The 16,883-nt window shown below is 40.1% G+C and overlaps 2 protein-coding genes across 5 annotated transcripts in view; both read left to right on the forward strand.

Annotated features, from left to right (window-relative positions):
* Nucleotides 1-9,049, forward strand: part of TBC1D12 (TBC1 domain family member 12) — an 86,702-nt gene extending 77,653 nt beyond the window's left edge. For 2 of the 4 annotated variants that reach the window (XM_067552843.1, XM_067552845.1), the window contains 6 exons: nt 1,652-1,746; nt 2,184-2,255; nt 3,216-3,344; nt 3,600-3,709; nt 5,322-5,580; nt 6,830-9,049. In XM_067552843.1, coding sequence (XP_067408944.1) covers nt 1,652-1,746; nt 2,184-2,255; nt 3,216-3,344; nt 3,600-3,709; nt 5,322-5,580; nt 6,830-6,898 — 734 coding nt within the window. In that variant the 3' untranslated portion in view covers nt 6,899-9,049. The remainder of the gene's footprint in view (nt 1-1,651; nt 1,747-2,183; nt 2,256-3,215; nt 3,345-3,599; nt 3,710-5,321; nt 5,581-6,829) is intronic. The other 2 variants (XM_067552844.1, XM_067552846.1) reach the window with 1 other exon arrangement.
* A 561-nt stretch (nt 9,050-9,610) lies between these two features.
* Nucleotides 9,611-16,883, forward strand: part of NOC3L (NOC3 like DNA replication regulator) — a 30,631-nt gene continuing 23,358 nt past the window's right edge. Inside the window, exons 1-3 of the mRNA XM_067552850.1 lie at nt 9,611-9,713; nt 10,920-11,127; nt 12,267-12,393. Of these exons, the coding sequence (XP_067408951.1) occupies nt 9,705-9,713; nt 10,920-11,127; nt 12,267-12,393 (344 nt within the window). The 5' untranslated portion in view covers nt 9,611-9,704. The remainder of the gene's footprint in view (nt 9,714-10,919; nt 11,128-12,266; nt 12,394-16,883) is intronic.

Consider the following 16,883-nt stretch of genomic DNA (forward strand, 5'->3'; position numbering starts at 1 on the left):
TGTCTTCATCAGCGAGGAGTCCAGAATTATTTAACGGACCATTTGAGCAGAAAACACTCCATCTCCCACAAATGGGAATTTGAGTTCATTTTGAATTCAGTATTTTGGGATGGGGATTTCCTTTTGCTACAACTTTCAATAAGAAATGTACCATATGTTGCTTCCAGGGAAGGAATGAGTCGCAGGATCTCTGGTGGACTGGATCAGTGGGATCAAACCCTGCTGTGTGCCTCTTCTCTTCTTCTCTCCTCTCTCTCTCCCCCCCACCCCTTCCATTGATCCCCAGAATACTCATGAAAATTCACAAGGACAAGGCTCTGGTGATACTAATAACTCCTGCTTGGACTGGTAAATTTTGGTCTTTGTTCTGCCCACCTCATCTGCTTGTGATCTTCCCAGATACAATTTCACAAAACCATGGTCTAGTACTGTGCCCAAATGTTCTGTGCTTGACAGTGTGGAGACTAGCTGGTTGACTTCACTTGAGAAGAACTGCTTTTTGGCTGTTCAATGACTCTCTGATTCTGTGAGGCAGGCAGATGTTTATAGCTAAGTGGAGGCATTTTTCAGTATGGCCTAGCCAGTGATCCAGCTAGCCAGAGAACACTTGTATCTTGATTATTTTAGACTATTATCCTTGCAACATTATAGTTTCAGTCAGTTGTGTTAAAGTGCATTCCAGCTATTCCTAAATTTGTTAAAGATCTGACTCATTGGTTTCCATCAGTGCTTTCCTGCCTGGGACCTGAATGTGGTATTAATGTCTTTAATGTACATTCCTTTTGAGCGTTTCATATGTTCTTTGTATCACCTTTCTACAAAGACAGCATTTTTAGTAGCTGCTATTTCAGCTCATAGAGTTAGTAAGTTAAAGGTTTTGACAGCTGGACCTCCTTATATGGTTTTCCATAAGGGCAGAGTTACACTTACACCGCACCTGAAATTTCTGAAGGTTATTTCAGGCTTTTATTTAAATGAATTTATACAATCACCTGTATTTTTTCTCAAGCTCAACTCCCCAGCTGAAGCTACCTACATATCTATCATTCTATCTAGAACAGACCCTCTTTCAAAAATCTCAGCCTTTCCTGTAGTTTTTTGCAGTAAATCTAAGAGACCGGCTGTATCCACCTAGAGACTAGCAAAGTAGTTTTCTGATGGTATTAAGATCTTGTATACTATGATTAAGCATTTCCATCCTTCAGTTAGGGTGCACTCTACAAAGGCTCAGGCAACCTCTGTAGCATGCCTTAGTGGGGTTTTTGTCTTATAGGGGTAGAGGATTAGTGAGAGTGTGCAAGCCTCCAACAGACACTGCCGGTTAAAATATTCTAGTCTTGCATGGGGTGCACATACACATATGCCGAGATCCATGCGGACAAAGGCACCTCAAAGAACTCCAGTTATTGTAAGGTAAGTAAAAGGTTCTATGAGTGTGTTCCTAGGCATGCAACTCTTACAGTATAACTTTGTGGAGGAAGTGCATTCTGAGAACAAGAATTAACTCTCTCCTCCTGTTTTATACACTGACAACTTCCTGAAGTTATTTCTGTATATGTATGTGAGACTTCATCTGGGCTCATAAAGAAATGTCTATAAAATAGCTGCGTATTTTATCCATTTTCATGAGACTTTTTTTGTTTACTTGCAGATGCAGGTGTGTCTGTTGCTGACCGTGAGGCCAGCCTGGAACTAATTAAGCTGGATATATCACGCACATTTCCATCCTTTTATATTTTTCAGAAGGTGAGAGGTTTCAAAAATCTGTTTCATAAAGAGTCTATAGCTTTGTGAATTCATATTATGTACTGCATGTCAAGAGTTGAAGAACTTGTGGTGTCATTCGAATAAAGTAATTTGCACCATGTGTGTCCATTCAAAATAAGTGAAAGTAGTTGAAATGAGATTTTATAGCCCTTGACTGAAAGACACCATACAGGTTTTATGTAGTGGTGGTATTATTCTTGATATTAACACTATATTAAGAATTGGTTTTTATAATATAGATCCTGAAGCAAAATTAATGTGCATGTGTGTGGTTAAATTAGGCTTTCAGTGGTTATGAATAGTACAGTAATTTAGGGGCTCACCTTTGAATCTTAGTTTAAACCAATTAAATCAGTTATTTTATCTAAATTGAAGAAAGCTTTACAAAAGTACTCATGTTTTTCTCTCTCCCCAAGGGAGGTCCATATCATGATCTCTTGCATAGTGTCTTAGGAGCATATACATGTTACAGACCTGATGTGGGATATGTAAGTACATTGATATTTTTATTAGTTTAGATATTTATGTTGCAGCATATCAAAGCTTCTAGTTCTGTAAACTTTTATTGTGCTGTGCCACCACAGTTTTAAAAACATAGACTTGCACACATTTAGTTATGCAGTAGTTCCCACTTTTAATGAGCATATAGTTCAGATGTCTCTGTAAACTTACTTATGTTATGATCAACTATTGCAGGTATGGAAGTTCTGTAAAGAAAGTAGATTGTTGCTATTACAGTGCTCTTTTTTAAAATCCCCAAATACTGTTGTCATCTAGATGAGATGGAGGTGAAACGTATCAGCAGGTAGAAGCAGTAGGAGAAATTGGTAGGCACTTTGACTTCGCTGCTCCTAGATGTCCAGGCAGCAGAGGTATATAAGAAGTTAGCCAGGGGCATGAGAACAAATGGCATTGGCTAATGGGAATGTTCCAGTTGACTCAACTCTGTAGCTGGAATGCTGTCTCCTTTCCAACTTAATTAGCTGTGCCTGAATCCTTTTCCATGTGATTCACTTCCCCATGGCAGTTTTTCCTATCCCTTAATAATGAATTTGGGGCCATGCTCTGTCTTTGCTGAGTAAATGAGCTCTGCATCCAGCCTGTTGTCTTCCCTAAAGAGAGTGGGCATTCCAAATCTCAGAGCACCTTTGATCACCCAAGGCCTTCATGGAACCGCAGTGACAAACATCCATACCTTGCTTCTGCAAAATAAAGATGGTTTTCTTGGAGATATGTTATCACTGTTTTTGGCTACATGTTGTAAAGAGTTTTTTGTAAATTACTGATTTAATATTTTGCCTTTACTTAACCATATTATCTTGTATACATCTCAAAATTTTGTATAACTGGTTAATTACATATTGGAGATCATAAATATTTGCATTTACAAACATGTAAGATACTGTGCTATTTATTCTTTGTGTGCTAATTGCACTTCCCCGTTGAAGGTACAAGGGATGTCATTCATTGCTGCAGTACTCATTCTCAATCTGGAAGAGGCAGATGCTTTCATTGCCTTTGCAAACCTCCTAAACAAGCCATGCCAGCTGGCCTTTTTCCGTGTGGATCACAGCATGGTATGCTAACAGATTGTAAAGTATTAGAACTTGATTTTATTCTTTGACTCGGAACGTATTCTTATTATTAGTAACCTCTTAATCCTTAATTCTTTTGGATAGCAATTAATTTCTAAGTATGGTTAGAGTTAGACAATCAAGCTAGTATGATTAATTACCTAAAGACTTATTTCTAGAGAGAAATAAAAAAGCAGAATTTTTTGTTCTATGGACTTGTTTTAAGATCTTTAATTTTTGTGATACTTTCCTCTACAGATGCTGAAATATTTTGCAACATTTGAAGTATTCTTTGAAGAAAATCTCCCAAAACTATTTCTTCACTTCAAATCATATAGTCTTACTCCAGACATATACTTGATAGACTGGTAAGTTAATGGTCATAGCAAACCTGATTTAGCAACTGCCTGTGATTTCCCCATTTTGCTTCATGTATTTTTTTGCAGCAGAAGTACTGTATAGGTCAGGAGTTTGTGTGGCACCAAAACTACCTCCAAACCTTCTGGATCTAAGATTCTCCTGGAGAATTACCTTGCACAGCTGCACATGCCCTGGCAGCAGTGCCTAATTCCAAACATCAGTATATTGACCTGGAAATAACATGTACCCTCAAATAGCAAACAAGATGCAAGGAATTTAGCAGGCCTTTTTTGCTTGCTCCAGACCACATAGCTGAGATGGTTAGTTGTGACCTCGTCACGAAGGTGGAGGCTCAAGGGAGTGACATTTTGATCTAGATGTAGTGGTGGAGGAAGCAGTAAAGGGATACTGAATAAAAGTGAGAGGAGATTCTGAAGGGAAAATTAAACTAGAGGCAGAATAAAAGAGAGACTTAGAAATAACGAACGTGTAAAAGTACTTAATGTTCAAGTTGGAGGGAATATACTAAAAATCAGGAGAGAAAAAGGTGAAGAATGGAAATAAGTTAGTACTCTAAAAAAGTTGGCGAAATACCATAATACATATTTACATATACATTTAACAGATTCACATTTTAAAAACACTTTCAATTGAGTTAATTCATGATGGGTAACTAGAAGAACATTAATTGGTAGTTCTATTATATCAAATATATTAAAATTTATCTGAAAGAAAATACTAAAATTTGCTACTTTCATACATCTACAAAAGAGAGTTTTTGATTGCCATCCCTATAAACACAAATGTTGCTTGATTTTTTTTTTTTTGTGTCCTAATCAAGTTTCCCTGAGTTTTTAATTGATTTCAGTATTCTCCTTTTACGATTCTAAAATTTGGTGGTGTGTATCGAAGAGCTGTCTTGCTTCATCCCAAAATGATTGATTGAGTAATGAAGTGACCCCAAATGTATGCCATGGATTGTACATGTTGCCAGTGTCTGTCCTGTCACCCAAGTAAATGTCATGCCATCATCTCCCCAGAATAACAAAATGTTGCTCTGTCTCTAGAAAATGAAATCCTTCAGAAACTGCTAACCATCCTGTAATTTGAATGTCATATTTGCCTGTCAAAACAGCTAAAATTTGTTTTGTGAACATGTCCATATGACATCTCAAGCCTTTTCCAACCACCTTGACAAAAATACTACTGAAGCCTAAACCAAAACAAATTTAAAGGGCAAAGCCCTGTTTGTGTGCTGTTCAATGTCCCCTACTCCACGCTGTCTTTTTGGAGACACCTGAATTGCTCTTTGGAGGAGGAGGAGGGAGAGGGAGGCCCTCAAATGAAGTATTCCCTGTAGCATGGGAAGAAGGAGATAGCAGACAGGGTCTTAGATTGGGAATTCAAATTCTAGGGGACCATCTAAAACTCTGCTAATTTTTAAATTTGCAAGTATTTGACACAGGATAAAACTATAAAACATTTAGCTTTTGAACGTGTCAGTGATAATTTGTCATTTGATGGCTTTCAGTAACCTAGAGAAGGGAGAGGGCATGGGATCTGACCATGTTTCTGAAGTAAAACAATAGCACTAACCAGTTACCTTTTATAAAATTATAGGATCTTCACACTCTACAGCAAGTCACTACCACTTGATCTGGCCTGCCGCGTTTGGGATGTCTTTTGTAGAGATGGAGAAGAGTTTTTGTTTCGAACAGGATTAGGAATCCTTCGATTATATGAAGATGTCCTCCTACAGATGGACTTCATTCATATAGCACAGTTTCTAACCAAATTGCCTGAAGACATCACATCAGAAAAGCTTTTTAGTTGCATTGCAGCTATTCAGATGCAGAATAGTAACAAAAAATGGGCCCAGGTGAGTGAAAATAATAATGTGGTTAAATGTTAATAATACACGTTTCTCAAAATAGACAATGGCCTGTATAATGTCAAAATGTGTAGGGTAACTCCATTATAGATCCTACTTTCTGCTGGAAGTCTGATTTTTAAGAAGAAATACTGTATCCAACCATATGTTTGGATTGCTCTCTCTTCACGGGAAGTATGTACTACTTGTCTGTTTGAAAAGCTGCTCAGGTGTCATTCATGGAGGAGAGATGGCTTACTACTTTCTCCATTGGAAGATAAGATCAGTAATGGAAGTTGCTTGTTCCATGGTCATGGAGCTTAGAAGGGAACCATAATAAAATAGTTGCCCTAAAATTAATAGGCTGGGGCATCCTTAGGACCCTGTATAAGACTAACTTTCCAGTCCAGTGCAAAAACAGTAGGGAAAAACCTATAGTTGAGTTTTGGGTCCAGAAAACATTTATTGTAAACCATTAAATTTTATTTATTATATGAAATACTTTCTAACTGGGAAATTGACTAAGATGTAGGATTTAAAGTAAACTATATAGGGCCCTTTTCAGCAAAATACCTTGCTTCCATTCAGTGCAGCTTTGAATTTTTGTGGCATTTGAATCTCTTGTGGGTTTCTGCAGCTCAGGAGCTGGTCACATTTTCTATATGTGCCCAGAATATCTTTCATTAGAAGTTTTAGGAAAAATACTTTAAGATCCAACATTCAACAAATGTTCGCACTATTGCTGCTGAAGTCCATATCAGACTACAAAAGTACAAAAACCCTGGTTGGGATGAAAGAGAAGCCAAACACATTTTTGCTGCATCATGTCCTTTTGCACACTGAGCAATAAAGAACAGGTACTTGATTAAGTGAAGTGGTACCAAATGGGCTACTTGGTAGTGCTTTGCCATGTCGAATGTCTGAGTTCAGTTGTTTACTTCTGAAGGAAGCTGGAGCACTCCTTAGGATAGAATAGTGGCCAGTAAGGATTAGTAATAACTGGCTCCCAGTCCCTTAATCAATCTCTCTTCTTGTGGGGTTGGCACTTGTAGCACTGGGCCTAAGGATTAGACATGAGGGAAATTCATGGATCATCAGGTTTATGATAAATATAAATAATCCTTGTTGAGAAAAATATCAGTATTATGGTCTCTTTATAAGGGTAGCCTATGTTATGATGAATATTAATTAAATATTAAAATACTAATTTTTTTAACCTGCAACTCATTTTAACCTGTATTTTAACACTAATTTATAGGTGTTTGCCTCACTAATGAAGGACAATAAAGAAGGGGACAAGAACCATAGCCCAGGACTGAAAAGCTAATCTCCAAATTTAAAGATCTATTGACAATGTAGAAAACCACTTGATTAAAAAGGAAATGTTGCATCATTTTTCTGCGTGAAAACCACTCTAGAGAAAAGCTTAAGAAACATGGAGAGACAGTATTTGACTGAGTACAGTGGCAGAAACTGATGAAATCTTCACCCTGTTGCCAGTATTAAAGAGCTTTTTGTGGGAAGATTTATTTTCACAGAGAGCAGAATACTAAAACTTGTGAAACTGAGAAAGTGGGTAATACATATTTAATATTTTAAAAAAATCCACTTAATGCAATAAATATTTGTAATAACTTTTGTTGGTACTTAAAAAATTTTTGAGGCATACATTTTTTTTACAGATACCACAAAGGCACTTTTTTGGGGAGTGAGGGAAATGTTAAATATTAAATAAGGCCCAAGAACTGCTATCTGAACCAAACACTCTGGTACAAATATTACCTCCACAATTAATCAAGTAAGAAATATTGTGGACCAAATGGGTTTGTTTAGATATGTTTGTGCCAGATAATATAAAGTGTTGAGGTATGTCTCATTTAGCTCACTTAAATTGTAGCTTCATTCTTCAGTTTAGGCAAATTTAACTCAGGAACTGTGGAAATATTGTGCCCAATCCTGCTACAAATGAAGTCATAGCAAAAGTCCAGTTGACTTAAATGGTGGCAAGATCAGGCCCATTATTTGTAGTGTATTGTAAAGGTGTCTGTACACTCCAAATTAAGGTGTAATGGTAGCATGGTAGGCATACCTGTCTACAGTTCTTAATCTAGCTAGCATGGGTAACAATTGTAGTGAAGACGTAGTGGCATGGGTCAGTGCAGGTTAGCCAACTAAGTATGTATTCAGGGTCCCCAGGCTTGTATTGGGATGACTAGCCTGTGCCACATTTTCAGTCATGTTACCGACACTAGCTAGGATTAAAACTAGCACAGGTATGCCTACCTGTGCTATAATTACACCTTATTTACAGCGTAGATGTACCCTCACAAACAGATGGTTTCAATCATTTGTTTTCTGAAGTATTAGGTGTGCAGCTTACATTAAAGGAAAATTAAGTGGATGTTCCATGAATGGTTATTTGCCACCAGAAGTTTTTTATCTTGCTTAACCATTACTAATAAAGAAATGGTTCACTTATGCTTGATGGCAAACACTAATTAAACAAGCTATTGATGATGGTCTTTGTTTGTTTTAAGGAGCTTTGATTCTAAAAATTTCAGTCCACACAAAAATGCTGAAAAAATGCAGACAGGATAATTTTTGAATCTTTTATGATGTGCAATACTGAAAAATCCAAAAAGCACATTGTTTGGCAATACTTTGATTTTTTTAACGGTATGAGAAATAAGATCATATAGTACATGTCATACAAGTAGATATTTTCAAAATTTCCTAATCTCTAAAATATGTAAAACATAACTTCCGATCGTAGGGGTTAGAAACTGAAAACAGATAATACTGCAAGTAGCTAACACTTGCTTTTTCGGAGTCCATTTTTGATAGTATTTAATGTAAATAAATTGCTTACCTGTGATTTTGTAATTGGTCCCTCTATGTGGAAATGAAGTCAGATTTATCATTACATATTTTTAAATTTGGCAGGTTTTTTCAGTTGTCCAGTGTTAAAAGCTAAGTCTGCATAACTTGTTCTGGTTAAAGATTTGAATTAGTGTGATGTAACTTTTTATGTTGCTATCTGGTTTAAAACTACATTTAAATATACTACTCATAACATACAATTTAAAGTTTAAAATGTCTGAGATTTTTTCTTATGTATTCACTACTTTAATTGGATCCGATTTGTCTTCTGTTTTTGTTTTGTTGTACAGTTTTCTTATTTTTCAAATACAAACATGTATATAAAATTGTAAATAGAAGGGATCTAGCCTTCATTTAAGACCACTAGTAATAATTCCTGTGTAAATAAAACTTATAAGCAGAACAAGTATTTGAGCCTTTTTTTCCCTATGGGAGCATCTTCAACTGCATACAGCTGAAAACTCTTGCCAAAAAACTTCTTGGCAAATTTTTCAACGTGATAAAGAATTGTATCTAAAAAATTTTCTTATAATGAGGGAAATTGAAACAATGTAATCATTCATATACTATATTGCTGATCAGCCCAGCCCAGCTAATAGCTAATCCCTCTTGCTGAATTTCTCATTTAATGTATGTACAGCACCCAGCACAGTGGGTACTTTAGGTACTTCTATCAGTTCCGGTTTGCTAGGGTGCTAGGCTGAGGGTGTGGTGATTATCCCCATGGAAATGTTCCCTCTTGTGTTCCTGTCTCTGGGTCATTGATGGCGGCAGAGTCAAAGGCGTATTTTGCTGTCTTGCTGATAGGCATGTTAGCTTTGTTGCAAGGGATCGGCAGGGCTGCTGCTGAAGCTGTTGGTACGCGTGTCTGAGGGCGGAGAGGGGCCACGAACTTAACGCGGGATGCAGCTGCAGCCCCAGCTCGCGGGTAGGGCAGGGGTGTGGCTGTGCCATGGAGCAAGGCTAGAGTCGGGCCCAGCGGTCGCGGCTGTGGGTGGCGCCTAGCTCCAGCTGGGGCGGGGCACACAGGGCCAGGGGTGGGCGGTGCTCGGCCAGACACACCCCGCGGGGTCACCACCTCGGCCGCCAGAGGCTGCTGTTGAGGCGCTTAGCCCCGCCCCCCCGCGCTTCCGGGCCTGCGCGCGCAGCGCAGCAGACAAGCATCGCTGGGCCGGGCCCAGGCTGTCGAGTGCGGCGCGAGCGGCCACGTGTGTGTTGTCCGGACCGGGACCGTTGGAACCGGAGCCTCCACAATGAAGCCGGTGAGAGGCTCTGGCCCTGCTGGGACCGCAGCTGGCGGCTCGGGGCTGGGAGAGGGAGCGAGGCTGTGGGAGCCCGGCCGTGGGGAGGGCGGCTGGGGCTGGGGGCAGGGCCCTGTGAGGGGAGCATGGGGCTGGGGGTGACTCGGTGCCGGGGGACGGAGCCGGGCCGTGGGGGGAGGAGGGGCGCGGCGTGGCACGAGTGGGGTGGGGCGTGTGATGCCCTTTCGGGGACGCTGTTGTCGCTAGCGCCAGGGTCACGGGCGACTCGTGCTCCCCGCCCCCCCCCCCCCTCTTCCTCCTCCTCCTTCCCCGGCCGCTGCGGCCCGCGCAGCCTCTCCAAGGCGGGCCCGGGAGTTGAGCGCAGAGAGCCGGTTGCTGGGCTGCTAGCCCCGCAGGTCCGGTCCGGTCCGGTCCGGTCGGCGTTGAAGAGGGAGGGTGCTGGGATGGGATAAAGGCCGCCTGTGGTGTCTGCCTCGTGTGGAAAGCGCTCAGGTGACGAGGCAGCGCGGGCTCAGTTTCTCCTCTGTCTTCTTGGCTCTCTTCGGGAGGAGGGCAGGCACCTTGTGAAATGTTCACTTCATCCCCCCTGCAGTTCGCTAGGAGCAGATCCGTGATAACTCATGGCAATTGGCTTCAAAGGCAGCAGATAACTCATAACGTTAACTGGGACGTTGTTGTTTGTACAACCATTGCAACGAGGACCCCGTTGTGCTACATGCTGTACAGCTTATCCTAGGAACAGATCACAGAAATATCAGTAGGGTCAAATTTCTGTATCCATCTCTGAAACCAGAATAATGGGGGCAGAGGTAGTCTGAATTTCACATGCTGCTGAAGCTGTCCCATCTCCACTTCCCTAATAATCCTTCCTAAACAAGCAGAGGCTAAAATTGTGCTATAAGAATCTGTATTTAAACTGCATTGTTTTCTGTGCTAGATAGTTATAGAACTAAGATTGTTCAGAAATGTTTTTGTGAAATCTATGGCCCATTTGTTATTCTTCTTAATGTAGTTAATTACACTAATTAGGAATTGGGAAAACTGAAACCTAAGCACATACATTTTTGCTTACAAGAAATTTGTTATCCAGCACTGGTGTCAGTGAATGTTAGCATATCTGGTTTAAATCTTTCACTTAAAAAAAATAGCACTACATTTAACAAAAATAAACATGTCAGTTAACGGAAGCTTTCTGTTGGTTTCCAGAGAAAAAATAAAAAACGAGTTCCAAGCTTTCGCAAGTTGCTGAAAACTAGTAAAGTAAAACTTGACAACAAATTAAAGAATAAACAGTTTAAGCAGCAGAGCATTGCTAAGAAATATCGAAAAGAACAAAGGAAACTGAGGCAAGCTGTCAAAGATGTTACATCCAGAACACCTGTTCCATTGGAGGAATACAAGAAAAAACATGCAGGTGAGTGTTCACTTGTGTCAGGTAGCGAATTTAGCAAGATTTCTGATCTATTTAGTGTAGATGGGGGACTAGAAATAAGCATGATATTGTAATTTACATCTAGTGAAACCAGAACTGAACCCGATAGTTATAAATTGTTCTTTACTCTGGTACTGCCATTATTGAATGTGTACTGATGCTTGAATCTCGACTTTCCTTCTGAAGATTATTAGCAGTCAGTTCTTTGCCACTGCATCAAAGGGTTACTTGCATTGAGTGCAATGAGAAAATTGTAATAATGCTTACATTATTCTTTACATAAGAGTTTGTAGTATACAGTGCTTTACAAAATGAACAGCAGGAAAAATATGACATCAGTGTTTCCCATTATAAAGACAAACTCATGCTTTAATATTCACATAATCACTTGTTTTTATTCCTGAGTTCTCTGAATTTTCTTTTCATATCCTCAGAAGTGCCTGCATAGATTACTCTCTGGACTATGTTGAGTAATAGGTTTGGGGACTGCACTGATCACCTTCTTGTCTCCTGTTCCAAACTGGCTCCTGAGCCTGTTATTTTTTCTGTCATTTTTGTACATTCTCATAGATTTTGAGTCTGAATTCCTAACTATTCCGTCTTTTTAGAACAAGCCCACATATCACTTAAGACTGTCAAAATTGTTCATATAGATTCCTTGATGATGGAGCTTGCACATGGTGTGATGCAGGCTGCATATGTACTAGTTTTTAATCTTTTTCTTTAAGAAGTGAACAAAAAAACCTTTCTAACAGTAGAAATATGGAAAGGAAATAATGAATTGGGCATGTCTGCCCCAAAATAAGTCCTCCTAGATGGGACCAGTCTTTGAAGTCAGGTTTATTTGGCCTACTAAGATTGATTGGGTCCTTTTTAACTATCTAGATAACGATTGTGGAGCTAGGAAGACTTAAGGCCCTGATTCTGCAAACACTTATGAATGTGATTGACTTTAGTCATAGGAGTAGTCCTGTTATTATTGTTAAAGGGTTTACTCACAGGAATGAAGTTTAGCACGTGTGTTTGTAGGATTGGAGCTGGAGTGTGGAGCTGAGCTGAACAGGAAAGGTGCATGTTCAAATGAAGTGGCTCACAAGTCTGCCCTTTGTCCTCTGATACAGCTGAAAGAAAGGAGGAAGAGGAGGAAGAGGAAGCTCTTCCACTTGATATGATGGATGAAGACGACCTGAAATTAATGGAAGATTTGGCTCAAAAAGCATCATTTGTAACAAGAGACCTTTCTTCTAGGTAAACATTCCTATGTACCCTTAAAGTACATAAACTGTAATGAGCAATGGAGAGATGTAAATAGTCGTGTCCCCCAGGGGTCTGTACTGGGATCAGTACTGTTCAGCAAAAAAGGGGTAAACAGTGAGGTGGCAAAATTTGCAGATGATGCAAAACTTCTCAAAATAGTTAAGTCCAAAGCAGCCTGCGAAGAGTTAAAAAGGGAGCTCACAAAACTGGGTGACTGGGCAACAAAATGGCAGATGAAATTCATGTTGATAAATGCAAAGTAATGCACATGAGAAAACAATTCCAGCTATACATATAAAATGATTGGGTCTTATTAGCTGTTACCACTCAAGAAAGAGATCTTGGAGTCATTGTGGATAGTTCTCTGTGTGTAGCGGCAGTCAAAAAAGCTAATAGAATGTTGGGAATCATTAGGAAAGGGATAGATAATTAGAGAAAATATCATATTGCCTCTGTAAATCCATGGTTCAACCACATCTTGAATACTGCCTGCAGATCTGGTCGCCCAGTCTTAAAAAAGATATATTGGAATTGGAAAAGGTACAGAAAAGGACAACAAAAATTATTAGGGGTATGGAACAACTTCCATATGAGGAGAAATTAATAAGACTGAGGCTTTTCAGCTGGGAAAAGGGACAACTAAAGGGGTATATGATAGAGGTCTATAAAATCATGACCTAGTGTGGAGAAAGTAAATAAGGAAGTGTTATTTACTCATACAAGAACATGGGGTCACCAAATGAAATTAATAGGCATCAGGTTTAAAACTAACAAAAGGAAGTATTTCTTCACACAACGCACACTCAACCTGTGGAACTCTTTGCCAGAGGATGTTGCGAAGGCCAAGAGTATAACGGTTCAAAAAAGAACTAGATAAGTTCCTGGAAGATGGGTCCATCAGTGGCTATTAGCCAGGATGGCAGGGTTGCAAAACCGTGCACTGAATTGTCCCTAGCCTGTCTTTGCCAGAAGCTGGGAATGGGTGACAAGGGATGGATCACTTGCTGCTTGCCTGTTACTGTTCATTCCCTCTGAAGCACCTGACAGTGGCCGCTGTCAGAAGACAGGATACTGGGCCAGATGGACCATTGGTCTGACCCAGTATGGCTGTTCTTATGAGGTTAATAACACTTCCGTTTTAGGCTTTACTTGTTCTAGTCACACATTCTCTATTAACACATTCTCCAACACTACTATAACTAACTTCTAATGTTGGGAAATTACTTTCTTCTAAGATACCTTGTCTGCACAATTTTCACTAATGTCTCAGCTCGCAAGTGTGAGGCAGATGGAATCCCCAAAGCTCAAGAAGTTTTTTGGTCCTATTAGGCCCTGGTAACCAATCTCCTACTAGTGGCCACTGTCCTTTGAACATGTGAATCAGTTCCTGATTGAACTGCATATAAAGGCTTTCCCTGCAATGTTAAGCCATTTACCAGAACAGTTTGGTTGAAAAAATCATGCCTCAAATGCAGTGACAATACACTTTGTATGCATATGGAACATGATGGAGAACAAAAAAGTACCTGCAACCTCTGCAGGATTGTGCGGGGAGAGGGGGAAAGAGAGAATGGCTGGGTGAGTGAAAATCCTGGAAGGTGGTATCTCCAGAGAAATAGAATTACAAGGTAATTTTTCCATTCCCTGAAATATGATCTGTGTAAGATTTTCAGTCCTACAGAGATGCAGAATTATAGGGTCTTTTCTTTCTTTATTAACAATATCCTTTGACAACCCGTAGGAGATTCTATGACCATGGGAGCTGTGAAGTTAATAGTATGTTCTAATTTCCAGTATAAACTCAATTTTTCTGGTTAATAAGTTATACAAAAATTGCTACAGGTTGAAATTTGACATAGTATCAGCTCAGAGGGCTTTCTTTTTTAAAAAAAATATTTGGAATTAATTTTGACTTTTAAAAGGAGGAAGAAACTTTCTGCTTCCAACACATATTTATGCTAATCTTAAATCAGATGAGTTTGTTAAGCTTATAAACTATTAATCAGTAATGTAGACCAGTTTTTGAAATATACTAAAAAATAATTTTTGATATACAGAGTTACAGCTCTCCTGCATTGTGTCATGCTGTGTAAAATGCTGTAGCCAGTCTACAAGTTCTGAACTCAGATACAATTTTATTTTTAAACAATTGGAAACTGAGTGTGTGTTACAGAACAGCTGAAATACATTTTGCAAAAATCTAAATGTGTGTATATTCATTGGAGGACATTGTACAAGCTGTAGCTCTTTTAGTTTGACCTAGTTCCTTTTCGTTTTAAAAAGACATATTTTTAAATTGTTCAGATAAATATTGAAAATTAGCCTCTGCCAAATTTTTGTTACTTTCATATTGGTTTCTAAACCATGGAATGTAGCATTTTCCAATTTAAAAAAACTCCCTATTCTGCCTTTTATTCTGATCAGTTGTGAAAAATTCATAGAAACGTCTGCATGGTAGCCACTATGGCCAAGATCCACAGAGGGACTTAGGCACCTAAGTTCCAGTTATAGACATTACTACAACCCACAAAATCCTCAGTCAGCTGCCACCTAACCCTGTAGGCACCTACATTCACCTGGTACCTAAATATTTGCTATAAAAGTTTGCTTGGGGCTTTAATTTCTACCTCTGGGCCTGCCTGCTGCTGCCACACTGTAGATGCCCATCTCCTGCTTAACCCCCGGTGCAATCCACAAACTGGGGGAAAGGTGCCTATTTTTCCTATTGAGGCTTAATTCAGTGCTGTGAGCACATCTACTGGATCAGGCCTCATTCAAAATCTGGCCAGAGGCAGAAGTGGTTGTGCCTCCCTTACAGTTTTTTAGCCCAATGGTTATCTAAAGTACTTGGGCCAAAGAAAGCGTGTGAGAGACAGTAGCCTAGTGGTTAGGGCACCCACCTGGGAAATGTAAGGTCTAGTCCCGCTGCTCTAGTTACTCTTGAATTTTTTATTGAAAGTGGAACAGCTTTAACAGGAAAGAGTGAGGGAGCCCTACATCGATATATCCCATAGTCTAGTGGGCAGCTCCTGTTCAAATTCTTCCTCCTCATCAGGCAGAGGGGGTAATTGAATCCAGGTGTCCCACATCCCAGGCGAGTACTCTAACCACTAGGCTAAAATTTATAAGGGAGGTGATAGTGGCACCACAACTTCTGATTGTTTGGCATGGAATTAGGCACTTGTCTAATTCCCTCCCACAAGAAACAGCTTGACTCCAGAAGAAGGATTCTTGGCTGTGGATCACAAACACATATAGGCACCTTCTTGCAGTTCTGACTTAGGCCATATCTACACTACTACTTACGATGGCAAAACTTATGTTGCTCCGGGTGTGAAAAAAACACTCCCCTGAGCGAAATGAGTTTTGCTAGCATAAGAATTTCTCCCATTAACATAGTTGCCGCAGGTCGTTGAGGTGGTTTTATTATACTGACGACAGCTCTCTCCCATCAGCATAGAGCGACTACACGAGCGATCTTACAGCAGCACAGCTACATGGGTACAGCTGTGCTGCTGTACATTTGCTGGCGTGGACATGGCCTTAGTTGCCTAACTGAGGGGGGCAGGCCTTTCATTGGCATCTTCATTGTCTAGTGTAGGTAACTTCCCGCCTCGCTTGCTGGCTTTTGTAGATTGCATTCTCAGGTGCCTATCTCTTCCCATGCATTCCCTAGGCTTTGAGGATCCTGCTGCTGTTCCAGTGATTTTCTGGGTGCCTAAAAATTAGGCATTGCGACGCCTAAGTCGCTTGTAAGTCTGGGCCTGCCGGACCATATGATGGTTACTTCTTATTCACAAAACAAAGATCTGTGTAGTCACATAAAAACATATACTGGTTAGGAGTCTGAACTGAATGAAAACACACCAAGTTATGACAGCCTGTTAAAGGAGATGGTGTTGCACTTAGAGAAATAAAGTTAACAAAATCTTGTTTAGGGAATAAGGCAATATGTCACATTTATTGTGAATGCAGAGAATTCTTAAAAGGAAAGAAAAGTAATTCATTTACTATCCCTAGCTAAAACTGATCATTACCCACTCATATACACACACACACACACACACACACACACCTTTCTGCCAATGAGATATAATTACCAACCTCAGTTGCTGGTGCTAATCCACTGGCCAGGTGGCCTAGACCCAGGGAAGGGAGCTGGGTCTTGTCAGTGCGCACCGATGCTCCTGGAGGATGATTGCAGAACCAAACCCAAAGCTATGATTTTTCACTCATCTTTTTATATGTTTTTGTCCATAGATCCTGTCGTGTCACATCAGTTAATGGCAGATGTGACTGATCTTTTCCTTGATGGGGCTTTTGTCCTCCTCTTTCTTGGGTGGGTTCTTAGGCAGGGCTTGTTCCCATTGTTCTTCAGCCATCAAGGTGGGGCTGGCAGTTTGGTCATCGAGACAGGCTGGCCACCGGGACTGATCTCATCACATGCACCCACATTCACACCTTTAGATGAAATTGCACTC

The sequence above is a fragment of the Emydura macquarii genome, unplaced genomic scaffold (assembly GCF_026122565.2).
Source record: "Emydura macquarii macquarii isolate MOO-44397 ecotype Brisbane River unplaced genomic scaffold, CSIRO-AGI_Emac_v2 contig_1390, whole genome shotgun sequence".
Taxonomy (NCBI): Eukaryota; Metazoa; Chordata; order Testudines; family Chelidae; genus Emydura; species Emydura macquarii.